The 17963-nt window shown below is 47.1% G+C and overlaps 1 protein-coding gene across 22 annotated transcripts in view; it reads left to right on the top strand.

Annotated features, from left to right (window-relative positions):
- The window catches only part of P4HA2 (prolyl 4-hydroxylase subunit alpha 2), a 33995-nt gene extending 17169 nt beyond the window's left edge, over positions 1-16826 (top strand). For 8 of the 22 annotated variants that reach the window (XM_045488171.1, XM_045488140.1, XM_045488162.1 and 5 more), the window contains exons 7-16: positions 478-717; positions 2209-2402; positions 3425-3601; positions 6696-6766; positions 6998-7097; positions 11626-11679; positions 12243-12308; positions 14069-14137; positions 14534-14630; positions 16349-16826. In XM_045488171.1, the coding sequence (XP_045344127.1) occupies positions 478-717; positions 2209-2402; positions 3425-3601; positions 6696-6766; positions 6998-7097; positions 11626-11679; positions 12243-12308; positions 14069-14137; positions 14534-14630; positions 16349-16419 (1139 nt within the window). In that variant the 3' untranslated portion in view covers positions 16420-16826. Of the gene's footprint in view, positions 1-477; positions 718-2208; positions 2403-3424; positions 3602-6695; positions 6767-6997; positions 7098-11625; positions 11680-11789; positions 12194-12242; positions 12309-14068; positions 14138-14533; positions 14631-16348 lie in introns of those variants that run through there. The other 14 variants (XM_045488227.1, XM_045488209.1, XM_045488217.1 and 11 more) reach the window with 6 other exon arrangements.
- The last annotated feature ends 1137 nt before the right edge of the window (positions 16827-17963 follow it).

Raw genomic sequence — 17963 nt, 5'->3', positions numbered from 1 at the left:
TGACCTTAGCCACCTTCCCTACTCTTGCCCTGTACTCTTGCTGGAAGTGATTATCCTCATCTGTGGCTTTAGCTGCCACATAAGTTCTTTGTTTTATATTCACCTAATTTTTCTCCCTCCAAGTCTGTCTGATATGGCCAGCTGCCGAACAGGTATCTCCTCTGTGGCTCACAGGACCTTCATACTCTTCTGAATACTACTTTCTGGGCTTCCTGGGTTTCTCCACAACAAAGGCCCCTTCCCACATGGGAGAAGGGGAGTCTGCGGCTGGGAGATTGGCTGTGAACTCCAGTTTGAGGCAGGACCAGCCTCTCTGTGCTCACTTTGAAGTGCATGGTCTGAAGCCGTGGTGGAACTCAGCTGGGATGATGCCCTCCCACCCCCCACCTTCCACTCATCCAGGCTTCCTCAATGTGGGTATCTTTCTGCCAGTGCAGAGGCTCTTTGGAGACTGACCATTGGCCTCTCCTGCTGCAGGAACCAAGTACCAGGCAGTGCTGAGTGTGGATGACTGCTTTGGGATGGGCCGCTCAGCCTACAATGAAGGTGACTATTACCATACGGTCCTGTGGATGGAGCAGGTGCTGAAGCAACTCGATGCTGGGGAGGAGGGCACCACAACCAAGGCCCAGGTGCTGGACTACCTGAGTTATGCTGTTTTCCAGTTGGGTGACCTACACCGTGCCCTGGAGCTCACCCGCCGCCTGCTTTCTCTTGGTAAGGATGTTCTAGGGGAAGGTCAGAGCTGATGGGGAGCTGGCAGGAGAACTGGTCACTCTGCTGGCCACTGTCCTGGGACTGAGCCAGTCTCACATGTCATCTGGCCAGTGACTAATGCCTTAACTGCTTTCAGGCCTATTCCAGCTGCCACCTAGTTCTTTACTCACCTTATTTCTGGCCTTAGCCCTTGCCCAGTTGCTGATGGATACCCTCAGACCTGTCGTCCTACACACTCCCTATTTAAATAGGAATCCAGTGCTGCAGTGCCTCTGCTGCTCTGCGGGATAGAGAGCCTTCACAGTGTCAGGAACAGCTCAAGAGGCACTTGAGGGTTTGTGCAGTGACAGAGGCCTGCCCCATTAGTTAGAGGTCTGAGGTCTTACTGGTGGGATTTGGTATGGCATTGGTGTTTAGAATGTCTTGTGGTGTTGGATTGAAGGAGATCAGAAGCACTGTGTCTTTTTCTTTTTAAATTTGGATTTTTAAAAATGTTTATTCATTTTGAGAGAGACACAGAGAGAGAGAGTGCGTGCGCAAGCGGGGGAGGGGCAGAGAGAGGGGGAGACACAGAATCTGAAGCAGGCTCCAGGCTCTGAGCTGACAGCACAGAGCCCAACGCGGGGCTCGAACCCACAAACCATGAGATCATGACCTGAGCCGAAGTCGGATGCTCAACTGACTGAGCCACCCATACGCCCCAGCAGTGTGTCTTTAAAATCTATCTGTTCCACCTCTTAGTAACATATGGAATTATCACAGTCGAGAATTTCATAGACCAGCTGCTGTTTTTCATGAGCCTTGAGTCTGATGCCCCCTAGCATATGATTGTCCTGTAAGACTGATGTGCGCAGAGAGCTTTATAGATCCTTTCATGTTAGTAAGGGCCTTGGACCGGGAGTCAGGATGCCTGGATTCCTTTTCTGCATAATCTTAACCTAAATCTTTTAATATCTTTGGACCTCAGTTTCCTCATCTATGGAGTGGCACAGTAATCCTGTCAAATGTACTCCTTTGTGTTACTGAGGCACACAAAATGAAGCTGTGGCATTGTCGTGGCTGTTCTTTTTGCCAGTATTTCAGCCTGCCTTCTTGTTGTGATCAGCATGTGATGCGGTCACTAGTAATGGGTGTACTCTAGGGCATGGGTGTAAATGACTCAGCCAAGTGGGGAGGAGGCAGCAAGAGTCTGTACTCCTTCTCTAGACCTGTGCCCATGGGCCCTTCAGGGAGGCCTGAGAGGAGACCCCTTGTGTGGCCAGCTAAGTGTCCCCCAGTCTATTGTTCCTTTCGCATCTCTGATGGAGCAGGGAGAGCCTGTGTCAGTTTTCCCCGCTTTGACCAATGAGCCTCGTTAGGTGCTGTGGAAAAGCAGAATGCTGCGTGCAAAGTGAGCTGCCGGGAGAGAAAACCACTTACAGGATAATTTCTCTAAGCGATCTAACAGATGTTTGTGGTTTCCTTTTCCTTCTTGTTCTTTGCTCTTTCTAGACCCGAGCCATGAACGAGCTGGAGGGAATCTGCGGTACTTTGAACAGTTGTTGGAGGAAGAAAGAGAAAAAATGTTGTCAAATCAGACAGAAGCTGGGCTAGCAACACAGGAGAGCATCTATGAGAGACCTGTGGACTACCTGCCTGAGAGGGATATCTATGAGAGTCTCTGTCGTGGGGAGGGTGTCAAACTGGTGAGAAAACATGGCTGGATCCTACATGTGGACCTAGATTTCAGCTCTGGATGAGCACATTTGGGGAGGGTGTTTCTGTGTGTGTAGGCCGTTTCCTCAACTTCTTCCCCAGTTCTTTGTAGCCTATGCTGTGGCTGACCTATGGGTGTTCTCTGAGGTAGGATTGTGAAACTGTCTCCCCTGATGATCCAGGCAGAGTTTCTTTCTTTCTTGTTTTGAACTTTATTTATGTATTTTGAGAGAGAGAGAGACAGTGTGAGTGAGGGAGGGCAGAGAGAGAGAGAGAGAGAGAGAGAGAATCCCAAGCAGGCTCCACACTGTTAGTCCAGAGCCTGATGTGGGGCTCGAACTCACAAACTCTGAGATCATGACCTGAGCCGAAATCAAGAGTTGGACACTTAACCAGTTGAGCCACCCAGGCACCCCACAGGCGGAATTTCAATCCTCTAAGTTATTACCAAGCTCCCCTTCCCATCCCAGCATGCCCAGCTTCTGCTTGACCCATGCTCTGAGGAAAACCATGAGTGTGGATGTGGCCCAAAGGGAAGTTGTGGTCTGTGTAGTAAAGACACAATAGTAGCTACAGCTTAGTCTCAGGTGTCACTGGCTTTTGAGAGCCTTGGGATTCCATTGCTTCCTCCAGGAGGCTCAGGTGTGAGGCGGTCTCTGGGCCTTTTCCATGCCCATGTCTGCTTACCTCCCACTGGCTCCTCCACCTGGAATGGGTTCTCCCCAGCCTCAGCCCTTCTGACCTTCTAATATCTCTGTGAGAGGGGTCAGGGATCACCCTGTGCCACAGCACTTGTGGACGTGAGGAATTCTTGGAAGAGGAGAAACATTACATGATTTGTGGGGTATCATTTCTCTCAGTCAAGCTGAGGGGCTCTTGTTTCTTCTCTGGTGGGGCAGAAGGGAGCAGCTGCTGGACACGACATGTGAGACCAGCCTCTGCACCAAGCCAGCCTGGGTCCGAGGTTTAAGACGCACTTTGCTCAGGACCTCTCGCTCTGTGTGCTCTCCAGACTCCCCGGAGGCAGAAGAGGCTTTTCTGTAGGTATCACCATGGCAACAGAACACCACAGCTTCTCATCGCCCCCTTCAAAGAAGAGGATGAGTGGGACAGTCCGCACATCGTCAGGTACTATGATGTCATGTCTGATGAGGAAATCGAGAGGATCAAGGAGATCGCGAAACCCAAAGTAGGTATCTTTGCACTTCCTTCCTGGCCACCTCATCCCTGGTACCATGAGTGATTTCTTTGTTTATTCAGCTGGCCTGTTCTGATATGCAGCATGAGTCTGCTGTTTGGGTGCTGAGGTACTGCACAATTTGACCTTATGGGTTCCTGGTCCAATGCTGAAGAAAACTGAAGGAACCAATGTGAACAGCCAAGTGCTAGGACAGAAGGCCTCACTGGTTTTTACTAGTTATGTTGTTCAATTAGGTCTCTAGTGTTAGTTTATTATATGCTGAAGTATTGATCATAAAAATATATTTTTTAGTAATAGCTAATGTTTACTGAGTTCTTAAGTATGGCAGGCCCTGTTCTGAGTGCTTAACATATATTAACTATCATGTCTCTTAAACATATCATGTCATTGTTTTCATTTTACCCACGAGGAAACAGACCTGTGTAGTTTGCACCTGGTTGCTCAATTGTCTCATTCTTCTTTGGGTTTTTAGCTGATTCTCTTAACGTTGCCCAGACACTGTTATCAACTGCAAATAGGGAAAATTTTGTTTTCTCCTTCCCAGTAATTATAGTTCCTCTGTTTTTATCTTCTTGTGAACTGCTCAGAACTCCATGAGCATTGTTAACAGTATACATCCTGGTCTTGTTCCTGAATTTCCTGGGGATTCCTATGGTATTTCACTACTAAGTATACAGTTGGCTGTTGGTTTTTGTACATTTGTCATCAGGCTATAAAATTATTCTTATATTTCTAGTTCATAGAAGACTTGTTTCTATTTGACGTCTTTCAAAGAGAACCATTTGGTGTTATATCCCCACCCTTCTCTTATCATTGGTGATTACAAGGAGGGATTTAGTTAGATCCTGTATTGCTGTGCTCCTAATAGACTGGTAGTGGCCAGGAGGCCCGACACTTGTTGAGAGACAGAAAACAGGTTCCTATCCTGGCCCCTGCACCTCAATTTGAAGCGAACTTGGCTTGAGGTACTAGGACATCGAGCACTCAGAATCAGCCGTTGATGTTGCTGAGGGATGGTGTAACCAGTGCGTGTGGAGAACAAGGACCAGGACCTCCCTTCCCACTCCCTGGGACAGCTGCAGAGTCGGCCAGGGAAGAAAACTGTTTTCCTGGTTGCCGGGCAAGAGAGGCTTTGTTATGCCATGACCTCCTGAGACATTCCTCACTTGTCTTTCAGACCAAGGCACTGCAGCATTTCTGTGTGTGTATTCACGATGGGTGTGTGTGTATACATGTGTGTGGCAGGGGCGGTGTAGTGGGGAGAAAACTTGTCTTTGAATAGAAGCCATGACATGTTGGCCATTAAAAGCTGACCTCTCCTTTCCGGAGCCTGTGAGGGACAGATTCTATTCTGGCTTTGAAGTAGGAACCATGAACTTAACTTGGTCTGCAGGGAATGCCTGGCAGCTGCTTTTTTGGGTCCCTGGCCTGCTTTCAAAATAGCCCTGTCTGTCTCTTGTAGCAGAACACAGCTGCCCACAGCCTCATTGTGGATGTCCAGCGAGCACCGAGGCTCAGATGTTTGGGTGGGGTCTGGCTGCAGCCGCACTTGTTATCAGGAGGAATTGTAGTTGGGAGCTTAGGGAATCCCTCTGTCCTGGGTGCGCTGCCGTGTTGCCAGAACTTGCTGCAGCAGCAGTGTCCCTGTTCAGTGATCTCCTGGCCAATCTTCTGGTCCAGTCACACTTCTCCATCCCTTCTGCCATCAACTCTTGGCCTGACCTCTGCCTTGACCTCCTCAGTGGCCTCCTTGTTACCACTCTGGCCCTTCCCTAGTTTTCCATGAGGTGTCCACATTCAGATTGTGAGTGTCCCTCACCTGCCTTTCCTATTTCTCATTGGCCACAAGCTTGCTTCCAGGCCCAGTCCTCACTTGCCTCTTTGGCCTACTCTTATCTCTTACATCTAACTTCTAATCTACAGTCATGGTGCCACACCCATATTCATCTCTGGGCCTCTGCATTGCTGTTCCTTCCCTGTTACTGTAACATTCCCCTACTTGGCTAACTCCTGCTTACCCTTCAAGTCTCAGCTAGGTGGTCTTCCCCTGACCATTCCTGACTGCATAGACTAAGCTCCCACAGACTGTAAGCTTACCCCACTCCCTGCTCTTACCATGTTGTGCTGCAATTAGGCAGCTAGTCTTTTGCCTTCTTCACTTGATTGAGGTGTGTGAGGGCAGGGGCGATGTCTTGGTCACCAGTGTAGTGCCAGGCACATAGTAGGTACTCATTAAGTATTAAGTAAGTATTAATTGAAATTAAGGGGAAGTGATGTTGGGGTGGGGGTATCTGGGTCTGTGGTCCTACCCATGTGAGGTCATTAGGACGGCCCACAGTTGAAGCATGGTGGGGCTGACTTTGGGCAGCCAGGTGATTCTTGGGAGCATCATTGCACCTGTCTGTGGAGACTGAGGGGGAGATGAGGTAGGTTAGGGGTATTTGTGTATGTGTGTGTATGAGTGTGTATGTGGAGGTAGGTGGCTTCCAGGCATTAGTTCACATATTTCAACTCATAGAGTCCTTTCTGGATTCTGTCATCTGACCTTGTGAGGCCCCTAAGTGAGTAGAAACTGCTTCCTATCTTTCCTCTTCACAGCAGTGGGAGTCTGGTGTGAGCTGGTGCAGCAGGAGGGTGTTTGCATAGGTTTCTTGGCACAGGAGGCTGCTGTGGTTCAGAAGGCCTCAGGCTCTGGGATGGTAACACTGTCTGGATACAGTGGGAGCAGCCAAGCACAGGTGGTGTTCAGTCAGGGACAGTTTGTGGGCCTGGTGAGAAAGCAGTCTGTCCAGGCGGATGAGGCAATGGATAAAGAAGACTCCACAGGTGTAATTCTGCAGACAGCACAGACCTGGGCAGCACCCAGGGCTAGGCAATGACCGAGTGGGGCAGCAGCAGAGTAGGAATGTCAAGGCCTCAGACTACCACCTTGCCTGGCTTGCAGGATCACGTTGCCTTGGCCAGGGCCACTGCCTGAAAGTCTTCCTCCCTCTCTGGTCTGACTGGTGGGTCTGGCCCCAGTCTCTCTGGGAAAACACTCAAGACAAAGAAGGATAAGTGTGCCTCTCTTCCTGTCTTCCAGCTTGCACGAGCCACTGTTCGTGACCCCAAGACAGGCGTCCTCACTGTGGCCAGCTACAGGGTTTCCAAAAGGTTAGCAGAGGTGATGGCGGTAGTGGTGTTGGGAGGGGGGTGGCTGCTCAAGCCCTCTTTCCAGGGCTTCCTAGTCTCTACTGAAGGGAGCTTGGCTTGGCTTGTCCTACTTGCTGGCACCATCCCTACTTACAATACTCACCCTGTGCTGGCCCTGATTCTGGGGACAGAGTGAAGGATCTCACCTAAGCTGCCTTCCCAACCTTCCTGTTTCTCCCTCTTTTGACTTAGCTCATGGCTGGAGGAGGATGATGACCCTGTTGTGGCTCGAGTGAATCGTCGGATGCAGCACATCACAGGGCTAACAGTAAAGACTGCAGAATTGCTTCAGGTATGGCTGGTCCCTGTGACCCTGTGGTTGGGAAGTGTGTATTTCTGGCTACATGGTCTCCCAGGGTGCCCATGACCAGGCTTAGGGAGGCTTGCCCAATGAACTGTGTGACTGCACAACGATATGAATATGAAATGACCTCACACAGGGAAGCCAGAATTAAGCATGCCTACTGTCATTCCAACAGTTAGCATTCAACAAATGTTGATTATCTTCTCTGTATCCAAGTATCGTAGTAGGAGCTAGGGATCAGTGGTGGGCATGGCAGGCCCGTTGTGTCTTCTTGACTTTGGAAGCTGAAATCCTGAGTTGTTTTAAGGACACTTCTAAGAGAGCTGTAAATACCTTCAAAGGTCTTGGTTCTGATGCACATGATTCACATGCACTTGGAGGTGACGTGTCCTGAGATACATTGGTAGGAAAAGTGAGAGGCCTGGAGAGGCTGGTGAGAATGGAGTGCTTTTTTTCAAAGTACCCCCTGTGGAACCCTGGCTTCCTGCCTTTATTTCCAAGGTGATTGTAAAGACACATGAAAGCTGAGTAAAGCTCCTAATTAATGTATTCTCTGTAGTATATTGAATTCAAATCAGTTCTGGCCATCCTCCCTTCTGAACATTGGAACTTCTGGGTACTATTGTAAAGTGATGACCTGTTGGCATTTTTTAAGAGTCCCCTGGGTCTGTCTTTCTGGCTAGAGTTTCTCTGTATTTCAGGATTGCTCCTTTCGTCTTGATGCTTAGCATTTGGATCTGATCAACAATAGATTTCATTAGAATATTGAAGATCATTTGGAAAAGGTTCTCTGAACTTTTGCAGGATACACTCAAGCAAATCACTGATTTTTTTTTTCCTATAGCTGTGACACCAATCAGAAAACCAATTTTGAAAGTCTTCTTTATGGATTTGTTTGAAATCCACTAATTTTGTTTTATTTTATTTTATTTTAGTCTATTCTAGTCTATTTTATTTTTTATTTTTATTTTTGAGAAAGAGAGAGCACACACACAGACAGGAGAGGGGCAGAGAGAGGGAGACACAGAACCTGAAGCAGACTCCAGGCTGTGAGCTTTCAGCACAGAGCACGACGTGGGTCTCAAACCCATGATCTGTGAGATTATGATCAGTTGGATGCTTAATCAGCTGAGCCACCCAGGTGCCCCCCCCAACCCCACCCCACCACCAGTTTTTGAAAACTTGCTGATTACCTTTCATTCTTGTGAAAGTTTTATATAATCTTTAGTTCAGCCCAAGCTAGTGTTGAGTTTGTAAGCTTAATTTAATTTTAATGTAGTTCTGTAAACAAGCACATCGGTGGAGGATTTTGATCACTTCTCCTACTTCCACCTTTTTAAGAGTGGTAGGGACTTGCAGTGCACTTGGTGCATCCCTGTTGGCTTTGTTGTGATCCATATCTTCGTGGAGCAGATTTGTTGTCGTTAAGACATCTGCCACTGTTGGAGCCAGTGTTAGGACTCTCACTGCCCCCATCGAGGATGACATTCTGCTTGATTGGCTGATTGCATGCTTTAAACCAATGGGCTGAGAAGAGTGGGTGGGACTCTGCTCATGGTGCCCTCCTGGCTGGCTTCCCTGCTACACCCTCTCTACCTTATCTCACATGAAATCTAAAAGGCAGAAGCTTCGTACTTGGACTAGCTTATCTGCCACAACCCTGGCTCCATCTTGTCAGGCCTGTCATCATGTTGTAGCTCAATTGATGACTGGGATCTGAATGCCAGGACTCCCTATGGAGGGACTCTTGATGTTGGGACTCTTCTGGAAGACCCAGACCACAGCTTCCCCGGGGGCTGAGGCCCCGTTTTTGTTTGCCTTCTTCTAGGAGCTGTCTTAGCATTTCCTTTGCCAGCCAGCAGTGTTGAAAGCTTTGACCCTACATGGTCTGGGGGACAGCAACCTGGGTTTCAGCACTTGCTTCTAAGTGCTCTTTCCACATGGACCGCTTAAAGTGTCATTAGAGCCTCGGCACCAGCAAAAGTCTCTAGTCCCTGGTCCTTCAGAATATTACGGGCTTCTGGAAAGGAGCTGATGCTTATGCTCCTTGTTGATACTCTGTCACTTGTAGTCGATGTTTGCTGTAGATCTTTTGGAGGAGAAAGGGCAATTGAGGCTTTCTTATGAATTAGACGAAGGCTTGTCTGATAGTGGAAGAGATGCTACACTGGCAGGATTGAAGACACTTATGACTTGATGTCTCAGCCTTACTAGAAAAGTAATTTCTGACCATTTTTGTGTGTGTCTTCATTCTGACCTAAATATCGTAAATACCCATGTCTTTCAAATGACTGACTCTTAATACTTTTGTAACAACACATCTAAAGATTAAAATGAATACCTCCTCACAGGAATCAGTTTTTGTTTGTTTGTTTTATAGAGATAGCGCACGCACGAGCAGAGGAGGGGCAGAGGGAGAGCAAGAGAGAGAGAATCTCAACCAGCCTCCACACCCAGCACAGAGCCCAATGTGGGGTTCAGTCTCAAGACAGTGAGATCATGACCTGACCTGAAATCAAGAGTCAGACGCTCAATTGACTGAGCCACCTAGACACCCCAAGAATCAGTTTTGATGTATGGTTGCTAGTTAATAAAGTTGTGAGTCTGGGCCTGGAGTTTGCCCAGATGGTGAATTTGATTGCAAATCCAGAAGCTCCCATGACACTTGCTCTTTGGGGATAGTATTAAGTTGTGTAGACACAATAGCATCAGCACCATGATTGAACTGTAAAAAGATGGGTCCGTTAAAATAATGCAGCTTCTTTCACTCCATCCTATCCAGCTGCAAGCTTAAGCCATCCTATCCAGCAAAGGGGAGTATTGGAAAATGCAGTCATACACTGCGGTTCCAACAGCAAGCAGTGATCAAATTTTGCAGAGTGCATAGCTACAGTAATCACAGTCATATTTAAAATTTTCTTTCAAGTTCCCAGCTAAACTGGACCCAAAGAAAGTGTTTGTAATATTTTATCAACAACTGTAGCACTTCCCTCCTTACATGCACCTTCAGCCTTTGGGCCACTGGCTGAACCAGGCCTCCTTGCACTGTTGACAGGATTTCCCGGTATTTCTGGTACAGGAATCTTGCAGGCCGAGGCAGCGTATGACAGTGTATTTTCATCCCCTGATTGTTTATCAAATTTTATTTCTTTGGACACTGAAAATCATGCTGTCCAAATTCTGCCCTTCCTCACGTTTGATATATATTTTCTTTTCCAGTAGGAGGATTTCCTCTCTTGAAAAGTACCTCCTCTCTCCTGCATGTCTGTAGGTCTCTATTATTGACAATCTTGGAGTATCTCACATCTGACTCTTGGAATCACCAAAAAGGATATGCAGAAAATGCCAAGTTCCTAAAGACTAATAGCTGTGCCCTAGAGGTTTTTAGGTTTTCAGTAAGAGACAGTAGCCAAATGCTCCCAGATAGACATTGGTGGTACCACTTGATCTGTCAGCTTCCATAACAAATTATATGCTTCTTCTTGAACTTTGTCTATCAGTCTGGCTACTGTAGCTAAAATAAACGTTTGTGACTTAGGACTTAAATTGTGGTGATAAACTGTTCAGTCAGGTATTTACAGTTCATAATCTAATTACAGTAAAACCTTGGTTCGTGAGCATAATTCATTCCGGAAACATGCTTATAATCCAAAGCGTTTGTATATCAAAGCGAATTTCAAGAACCATTGGCTCACTTGTGATTATGTATTATTGGGTGTCACGTACTGCTCATATCGCGAGACATCACTTGTTATCAAGTTGAAATTTATTAGAAACGTTTGCTTGTCTTGTGGAACACTTGCAGAAGAAGTTATTTGCATTCCAAGGTTTTGCTATAATGACATCTGGTAGTTGCTGAAGCTAAGATGGCTCAGGTCCTAGTCCAGGTCCAGACTCCCACAGGGGCCACCGTGGTAGAGCAGCGGTCATTGGCCACATTGCAGCTGGCTGCCCATGTCCCGCTGTTTCACTTGGATACAGAGCTACTCTGTACAGGGAACTGCTGAGAGAGGGGAGTCAGGTACGTTTGCCCTGCTCACTTTGACTAGGAACAGCAACTGGTACACAGTGACACAGTGGGGGCAGGAGCAGTGTCAGGCACCGAGTCACTCCCAAACTAGCGTAAAAAGAAAGTCCCTCTCTTGAGTTTCTTGTTGGCTTTCCTCTGGATTACCTTCTTCTTATCTCGCAATCAAGTAGGGCCCAGGCCAGAGCCTACCTCAAGGAAAGCTTTGTCTGCTGACATCTGAGTGTCCCCGAAGCCCAGAGCTTCTTCCCAGTGGCCTATCCTGTTGTGTTGGGAAAGCACATTTGTGCTGCAGCCTGACCGTTGGACACAGCTGTGGACACATTTAGTTTTTTTTTCTGCCAGTGCTGGCAGGGTATAGTTAGAGAGGCTGCACTTGGAGGTTCAGGTTGTTTTAGTTGTTAGGGGGAGATAGCATCCCTGGGGAGAGGGCCTGCTCCAGGACCGTTCATGCTGCTGACAAGGTCCAACGCTGTTCTTTCCCAACAGGTTGCTAATTATGGAATGGGAGGACAATACGAGCCACACTTTGACTTCTCTAGGGTAAGGCCCAGACCACGGGTGCTTTCAGAGGCCCTGCTCCAGCTGGTGAGAGAAAGCTGGAGCTTCTAGGAGCACTTCAACCTCTACATCAGGCCCCCCTGCCTTACCAGGACCACCTGTTTGTTACTGGAGAAGTCCAAATCTGGAAGCATGGGACCTGTGGAGCCCAGTGCAGCCTGGCTGTTTCCCTGTGATGTGGGGAGTATTCCCCCTGCCCCAACTGTCACTTTACCATGATTGTAAAGCATAGAACCTCACTAGGTCTTAGTGAAAGCTGTTCCTGCCCCCCTTCCCCTGTGCCCCAGTCAGGGTTTCCTTTGCAATGATGGTCCGTGGTCCAGGCTGATATATGGAATACATGCTGAGTGCCCTTCCTTGATCCTTTTGGCCCTGGTCCTGTGAGTGGGGGGTGGAATCATCTGCAAACGTGTGTGAAAGTTGTTGTTTGTTGCAGCGACCTTTTGACAGCGGCCTCAAAACGGAGGGGAATAGGTTAGCGACGTTTCTTAACTATGTAAGTATTCGGGCCAGGTCCACCTGTTCATTCTCACTTAATTTTATAGAAAAATGAGCAAGATGCTTTCAAGCGTTTAGGGACGGGAAACCGTGTGGCCACGTTCTTAAACTACGTGAGTATGATGCATGCAGCTTATGGGTCTTCAGGGGAAACTGGGTCCAGAGTGCTATCTTACTTTCATTTCTGTGAGGCCTGATATCACCAGCTGTTGCTTAATGGCTGAGCCCTTCTGGCCCTCAGCTCTCTTCTTGGCTGGAGTAGAGAGTTTACCTTTGTTCCCATCTGTGTGCTTAGCCACACCCATGACTTTCACGTCCTTGACCCTTTTTAATGGGCCCACTGCTAGTCAGAACTTTTGAGGTGAGTGCCCTGGAGTGTTCTTTCCTTGGTGGCAGAGTGGGGAGCCTGCCATGAGACGCTTTTAAATGAAAGCTGCCTTTGTTTACCCAGAACTCAGTGGCCTGCTTCCCACCTGCTGCCTGTGCTCCAGCCACATGCCATTGGGTTTACCTGTCACGTGAGGAACAGTTTGCTTTCCCCTATGCTTGGCCCACTTTAAAGAGGCATACAGACTGTCAAGTAACTTAGACACAGAAACCGAGGTCCATCTTTTCCTTTGGTATCTCATTTAAGTGTTTGTGTATGTTTATTATGTCCCGGGGATGGCCATGAACATGCTGGTGAGCAGGACACGTGTGGCCTCTGATGGGGCTTATGGTCTAATATGAGAGACTTGCTTTAAACATAGAAGTAATTATTTAGTTACCATGGTGATAAGTGCCTTAAAAAAGCTGAGGTTCAGAGACAGCCTCACTGGGGAGTAATGTGTCTGTGGAGACTTGAAGGTTGAGTGGAAATTAGTTGGTGGAACATGCTTCCTGGCAGAGGAGTGAATGTGTGGAGACCTGGAAGAGGGAAGGAGCTGGGGATGTTGGAAAATGGAAGAAGGCTGTTGTGACTCAGAGGCAGTGCATGAGGTGAGAGTAGCTAGAGAGAGAGAATGGCTTCTGACAGGGCCTTTGGGTTCTAGAAAAGAGCCTGGATTTGATCCCCAGCACTATGGGAAGCCATCAAAGGTTTTCATCTTATTCGTTTACCATATGTCTGTTGAGTGCTCTTTAGTCTGTCTGGCATCCATCCTGTGGAAATATTTTTTTTACTCCACCTGTTAATACATTATAGACAAAAAAACTTGAAGGAAGCCAGCCAGATGAAAGAGAGGTGGTGCCTTGGGCATGAGTTGAGGCATGCTTTGCGGGCCCAAGTGTAGTCTCCCCACCGTGGAGCCTGTGGTCCATTTAGTTTGAGGTGTCACTGGGAGAAAGCAGGGCCCGCAGAGCTTCACTCTGCCTGCTCACCTAGCTGGCCCTTAGGTCTGCCATTCTGGGAAGATAAGGGTGTTGCTAGAACCAGAGAAACAGAGCCCACAGTGGGGGCCACCAATGGTATTGGAAGCAGCAAGGAGCTCCGGGTCAGGGCAGATCACTGGGCACAAGTGCCTTAGGAATGGCCCGGGCTGGAAGGGGATACAAGGGTGGGAGGTGGGGGAGGTCAGTCAGTCATTTTCCGTGTACAGACTGGGATTGTTCCCATCTGAGGATGGCCAGGATGTGGGTCTCCTGCAGGGCTACAGCTCTCAAGAGCCCTTGGCATGGAGCTTTCCTGACGAACCACACAGGTTAAAGCAGGGTTTAGGGAGGGGTAGTGCATGGGGAGAGCCTTTCTTGGGTGGCTGACTGGCTGTAGAGCAGAGCCTTCAAGCAGTGCCACTCCTGCTCAGAGAAGGGTAATCTGCACGCTTGTGTCCTTTGTGACTCAGTTGCTCTGAGAGCTTTGGGTATAAAGGCCAAGCTCTATGCCTTCTGTTCTCAGATGAGTGATGTGGAAGCTGGCGGTGCCACTGTTTTTCCTGATCTGGGGGCTGCCATTTGGCCTAAGAAGGTGAGTTCTAGTCCTTGTGGGTCACAGGTTGAAGCACGGCTCAGACCTTATTCCTTTCTCCTCTGAGTTCCATTCCCTGGCCTGCTTGACTCTTACTCTGAGGGGTCTTAGCCCCTTCCTGCCTGAACTCTGACCTTGGGGCCCCAGCTTCCATCTGGGGATATGGATAGGGAGGGAAGTCCCTTTGGGGGAAGGTGGGTTATCAAGCATCCACCCCCTCGTGAAGGGTGGATGCTTTCTGGGGTGCTTGTCTGTTGCTGGAATCTCAGAGCCCTGTCCCTTTGTATGCAGGAAAGTGAGGGTGTTTTTGCTCAGAGAGGGTCTATGGTATTTGGGGTCAAGTCACTGAGCCTAGTATCTGTGGGTGTTGTGTGACAGGCTGTCTCCTTTTCCTAGGGCACAGCTGTATTCTGGTACAACCTCCTGCGGAGTGGGGAAGGTGACTATCGTACGAGACATGCTGCCTGTCCTGTGCTTGTGGGCTGCAAGTGGGGTGAGTGGTTTGGTGGCCTCAGCCTGGGTTCTTACGGTCAGCCTTAGACTCTGAGTTGGGAGATACCTGCTGCAATATTTTTACAATGCCAAGGCTATCTTCCTTTTTGAGGTTTTTTTTTTTCCCCCTGCTAAGTGGTTGTCTCATCCAGCCATGTAACTAACCACAATGCTGGTTATGTGTCAGGACAGCTGGTTGGGAATACTCTCAGAGATGCCCAGAGAACTGAAGAAGCCACAAGGAAGAATAGCTGCACAAGCATAGTAGGTCCACGATGGCTCCCCAGAGGAATGGACTCTGGCAAGGGGTGAGGGAGCAGTGGGGGAGAACTGGAATAACAGAGGGGAAGGAGTGTCCTAAGCAAGCAAGGCCAATGCTAAAACCAGCATCATAGGTGTGGTGGGGACCAGCCACCTTTGTCATTTGCATAAGGGCAGGCCTGTGGCACAGGGGCCAGGAAATGAGGCTCAAGGCTGGGACCACAGGCTAAAGCTTGAGCTTTGAGCTTTGTTCTGGAAATAGTTGTGGTGAGCCAGGGAGAGGCTTGAGTGAGGATGACAGGAAGTGATTGCAAAGACGTGAGTTTATATTGTCCTGGAGAAGTTGGGGATATTAGTGGTAGTTTCGCAGAAAATTAAGCAGTTAGAAAATAAATGGGGCAATTGCTGACTAAAAGGGCAAAGAAAATGTTGTGCAACAAATGTCAGCATATACTGCTAGGTGGCTCAGGTATAAGTGATACTTATATGACATAATGTAGGCACTAAATATTAATTTAATTAAAATTTGTGACTTTATTGGGAAGATAAAAGACACTAAATATATGTGGTTTAGGGATAGAATGAAAGAATTCCAAAATTGAAAGACAAGAGATAGCACTATAAGCATGCTACTTAGAAGTAAGTGGTAGAATATCAGAAGAAACAACTAAAGGAATTGAATGTCCTCTAGAAGTGGAGTTTGGCAGAGAGGGGGTGGGTAGGAGATTACTCTTTATCACTCTAAGCTTTATAGGCAATTTGCTTTTTTTTCAACTAAGTATATCTTGTACTTTAATTCAAAAGCTCTCTGACTTCAGTAGTATGTGTTAAGGACACAGCTTTAGGTGCATTTGGGACACAGCTCTAGGTGACAGGCAGTGTTAGCACCAGCTCTGCTACTCTGCTACCCACAGCACACAGATTGGATCTGGTGTCCCCCAGGTCCTGAGGTTGATGTCCAGGCGCCCATAGTCCTGACGGTCTTCCTCATCCTTAGCTTCTGTATCTCAGTTCCATCCCAGTAATACCAAGCTGCTTGGGGTCCTTGACACCAAGGTGGTTTGTGCCTTGATGTTTTTCTTGTCCTGTTCCCCCTTCCTGGACCCTTTGATATAGGAGTCATCTGCTATGTCCATCATCTGCCCTGGATAACTCCTATTCAGCTTCATGTCCCAGCCCTGGGTCTCCTCTTCCCTCACATGGTTAGATGGATGGCCTTTGGCTCAGTTTCCATGGCAGCATACACATGCCCATCCTTTATCACTGGCAGAGATTTGTACAATTAATCTTTTCATATAGGTCTTCCTTACCAGCTCGTGAGCAACTCGAGTATGACAGCATATCTTACTCATGTTTGATTATCAGTCCCCAGTCCTGGAGTCATCATGAAGGAGTTATTAATTTTGGATGCTAAACTAATCAACAGGATTGTTAACATAACTTTATTTCTGTTCACAGTCTCCAATAAGTGGTTCCATGAACGAGGACAGGAATTCTTGAGGCCGTGTGGATCAACAGAAGTTGACTGACTTCGTTTTCTGCCCTTCTCCTTCCTGGCCCCACAGCCTATGTCATCCTCAAGTTCAACATGACAGACACCTTTGTATGTTCCAGGCCTTGTCACTTGGATCTTAGCTGGAGTGAATGTTTGTCTGGACCAAAGGGAGAGCCGACTGAGGACGGTTCTGGGTGACCTGGGTCCCAACCTTTCTGGTTGGCCTGTGCCACCTCTGGCCACAGAGTTTGAGTCAGAGTGGCTACAGCAGAGTCAGGCTGTCTAGCACCTAGCAAGGTGCCTTTGTACCTCAGATGTTTTAGGTGTGAGGTGTTTTAGTGAACCAAAGTTTTGATACCTTGTTTACATATTTGTTTTTATGGCATTTCTATCAATGTGGCTTTAACCAAAAAATAAAATGTCCCTGCCAGAAGCCTTAAATAGCCTTATTCTGAGTATTTTTTAAGGTGGGTGAGCTTATACCAAGTTCACTATTTCCTGTGCATTTCCTCTGTGTAGGTGGAATCTGGGTAGTGTATACTTGAATGGCAAAACCTTGACCACGGGTTCTAGGTATGGTTTCAACACTTAAATTTCCAAGCTTCAGTATCCTTTTTGGAAAGTGAGGGAACATAATCTCTCCTTGATTCCCAGAGAACATAGAAATCATGTGTGTTCATGACTGGCTGTTATAAATTGAAATTTCTTATTTAAAAATTTTGAGATACATACACAGAATTGTTCACAAAACACAGATGTACAGTTTAAAAAATATGAAGGTGAGTGTGAGCACCCAGCTGACCACCACCTGGGTTAGAGAAGAGATCATTTTCAAATCTGCACCTCAGGAGCCGCTTGTGAGCCTGTTCTGGATCAAATCTCCTGTCCTGCTTTCAGTACCTTTGTGGTGACCATTGTCTCGTGGTTTATGGTACTTATTCCTTTATTTGTCTTTGTAATTTTACTACCTATGTCTACATCCCTAAATAAGTAGTTATTTTTTTCCCCTGATTTTGTACTTTTTGTAAATGGAATCCATGTATTTTTGGAGCTTTTGCCTTTTTTTGTTTGACAGTTGTTTTTAGTATTCATGCTGTTGTGTAGCTGTAGTTTGTTTTAATATGTAGAGTTGACTCAGTTTTTTAATGTATATTGTAGGACAGACAGTACATAATATAGCCAATATACTGTTGATAGATATTTGAGAAGGTTTCACCTTGTATACTACGAATAATACTGCCATTTGCATATTTATACATGATTCCTGGTACACATAAACACATTTGTGCATGCAGAATATGCATCTAGCAGTTGAAGTATGGAATCTTACTAGTTAGTCTTCAACTTTACCATATAATGTATTCCAGAGTGGTTATGCACACTCTCATTAGGAGTGAATGAGAGTTCTTGTTATCCCAGCCTTCTCCGATACCTGGTAATGTCCTACTTGTGCATTTTAGGTAACTTGTTACATGCATAGTATTGTCTATTTTAGCATCATTAATGATATTGAACACTTTCTTGTTAGTCCTCATGTTTATGTTTTTTCAAGTCTTTTTCTTACTGATTCACTGGAAT

This window comes from Leopardus geoffroyi, chromosome A1, assembly GCF_018350155.1.
Source record: "Leopardus geoffroyi isolate Oge1 chromosome A1, O.geoffroyi_Oge1_pat1.0, whole genome shotgun sequence".
In the NCBI taxonomy this organism is placed as follows: domain Eukaryota; kingdom Metazoa; phylum Chordata; class Mammalia; order Carnivora; family Felidae; genus Leopardus; species Leopardus geoffroyi.
The sequence above is the reverse complement of the archived record's forward strand: the minus strand, read 5'-3'. Positions and strand labels throughout refer to the sequence as shown.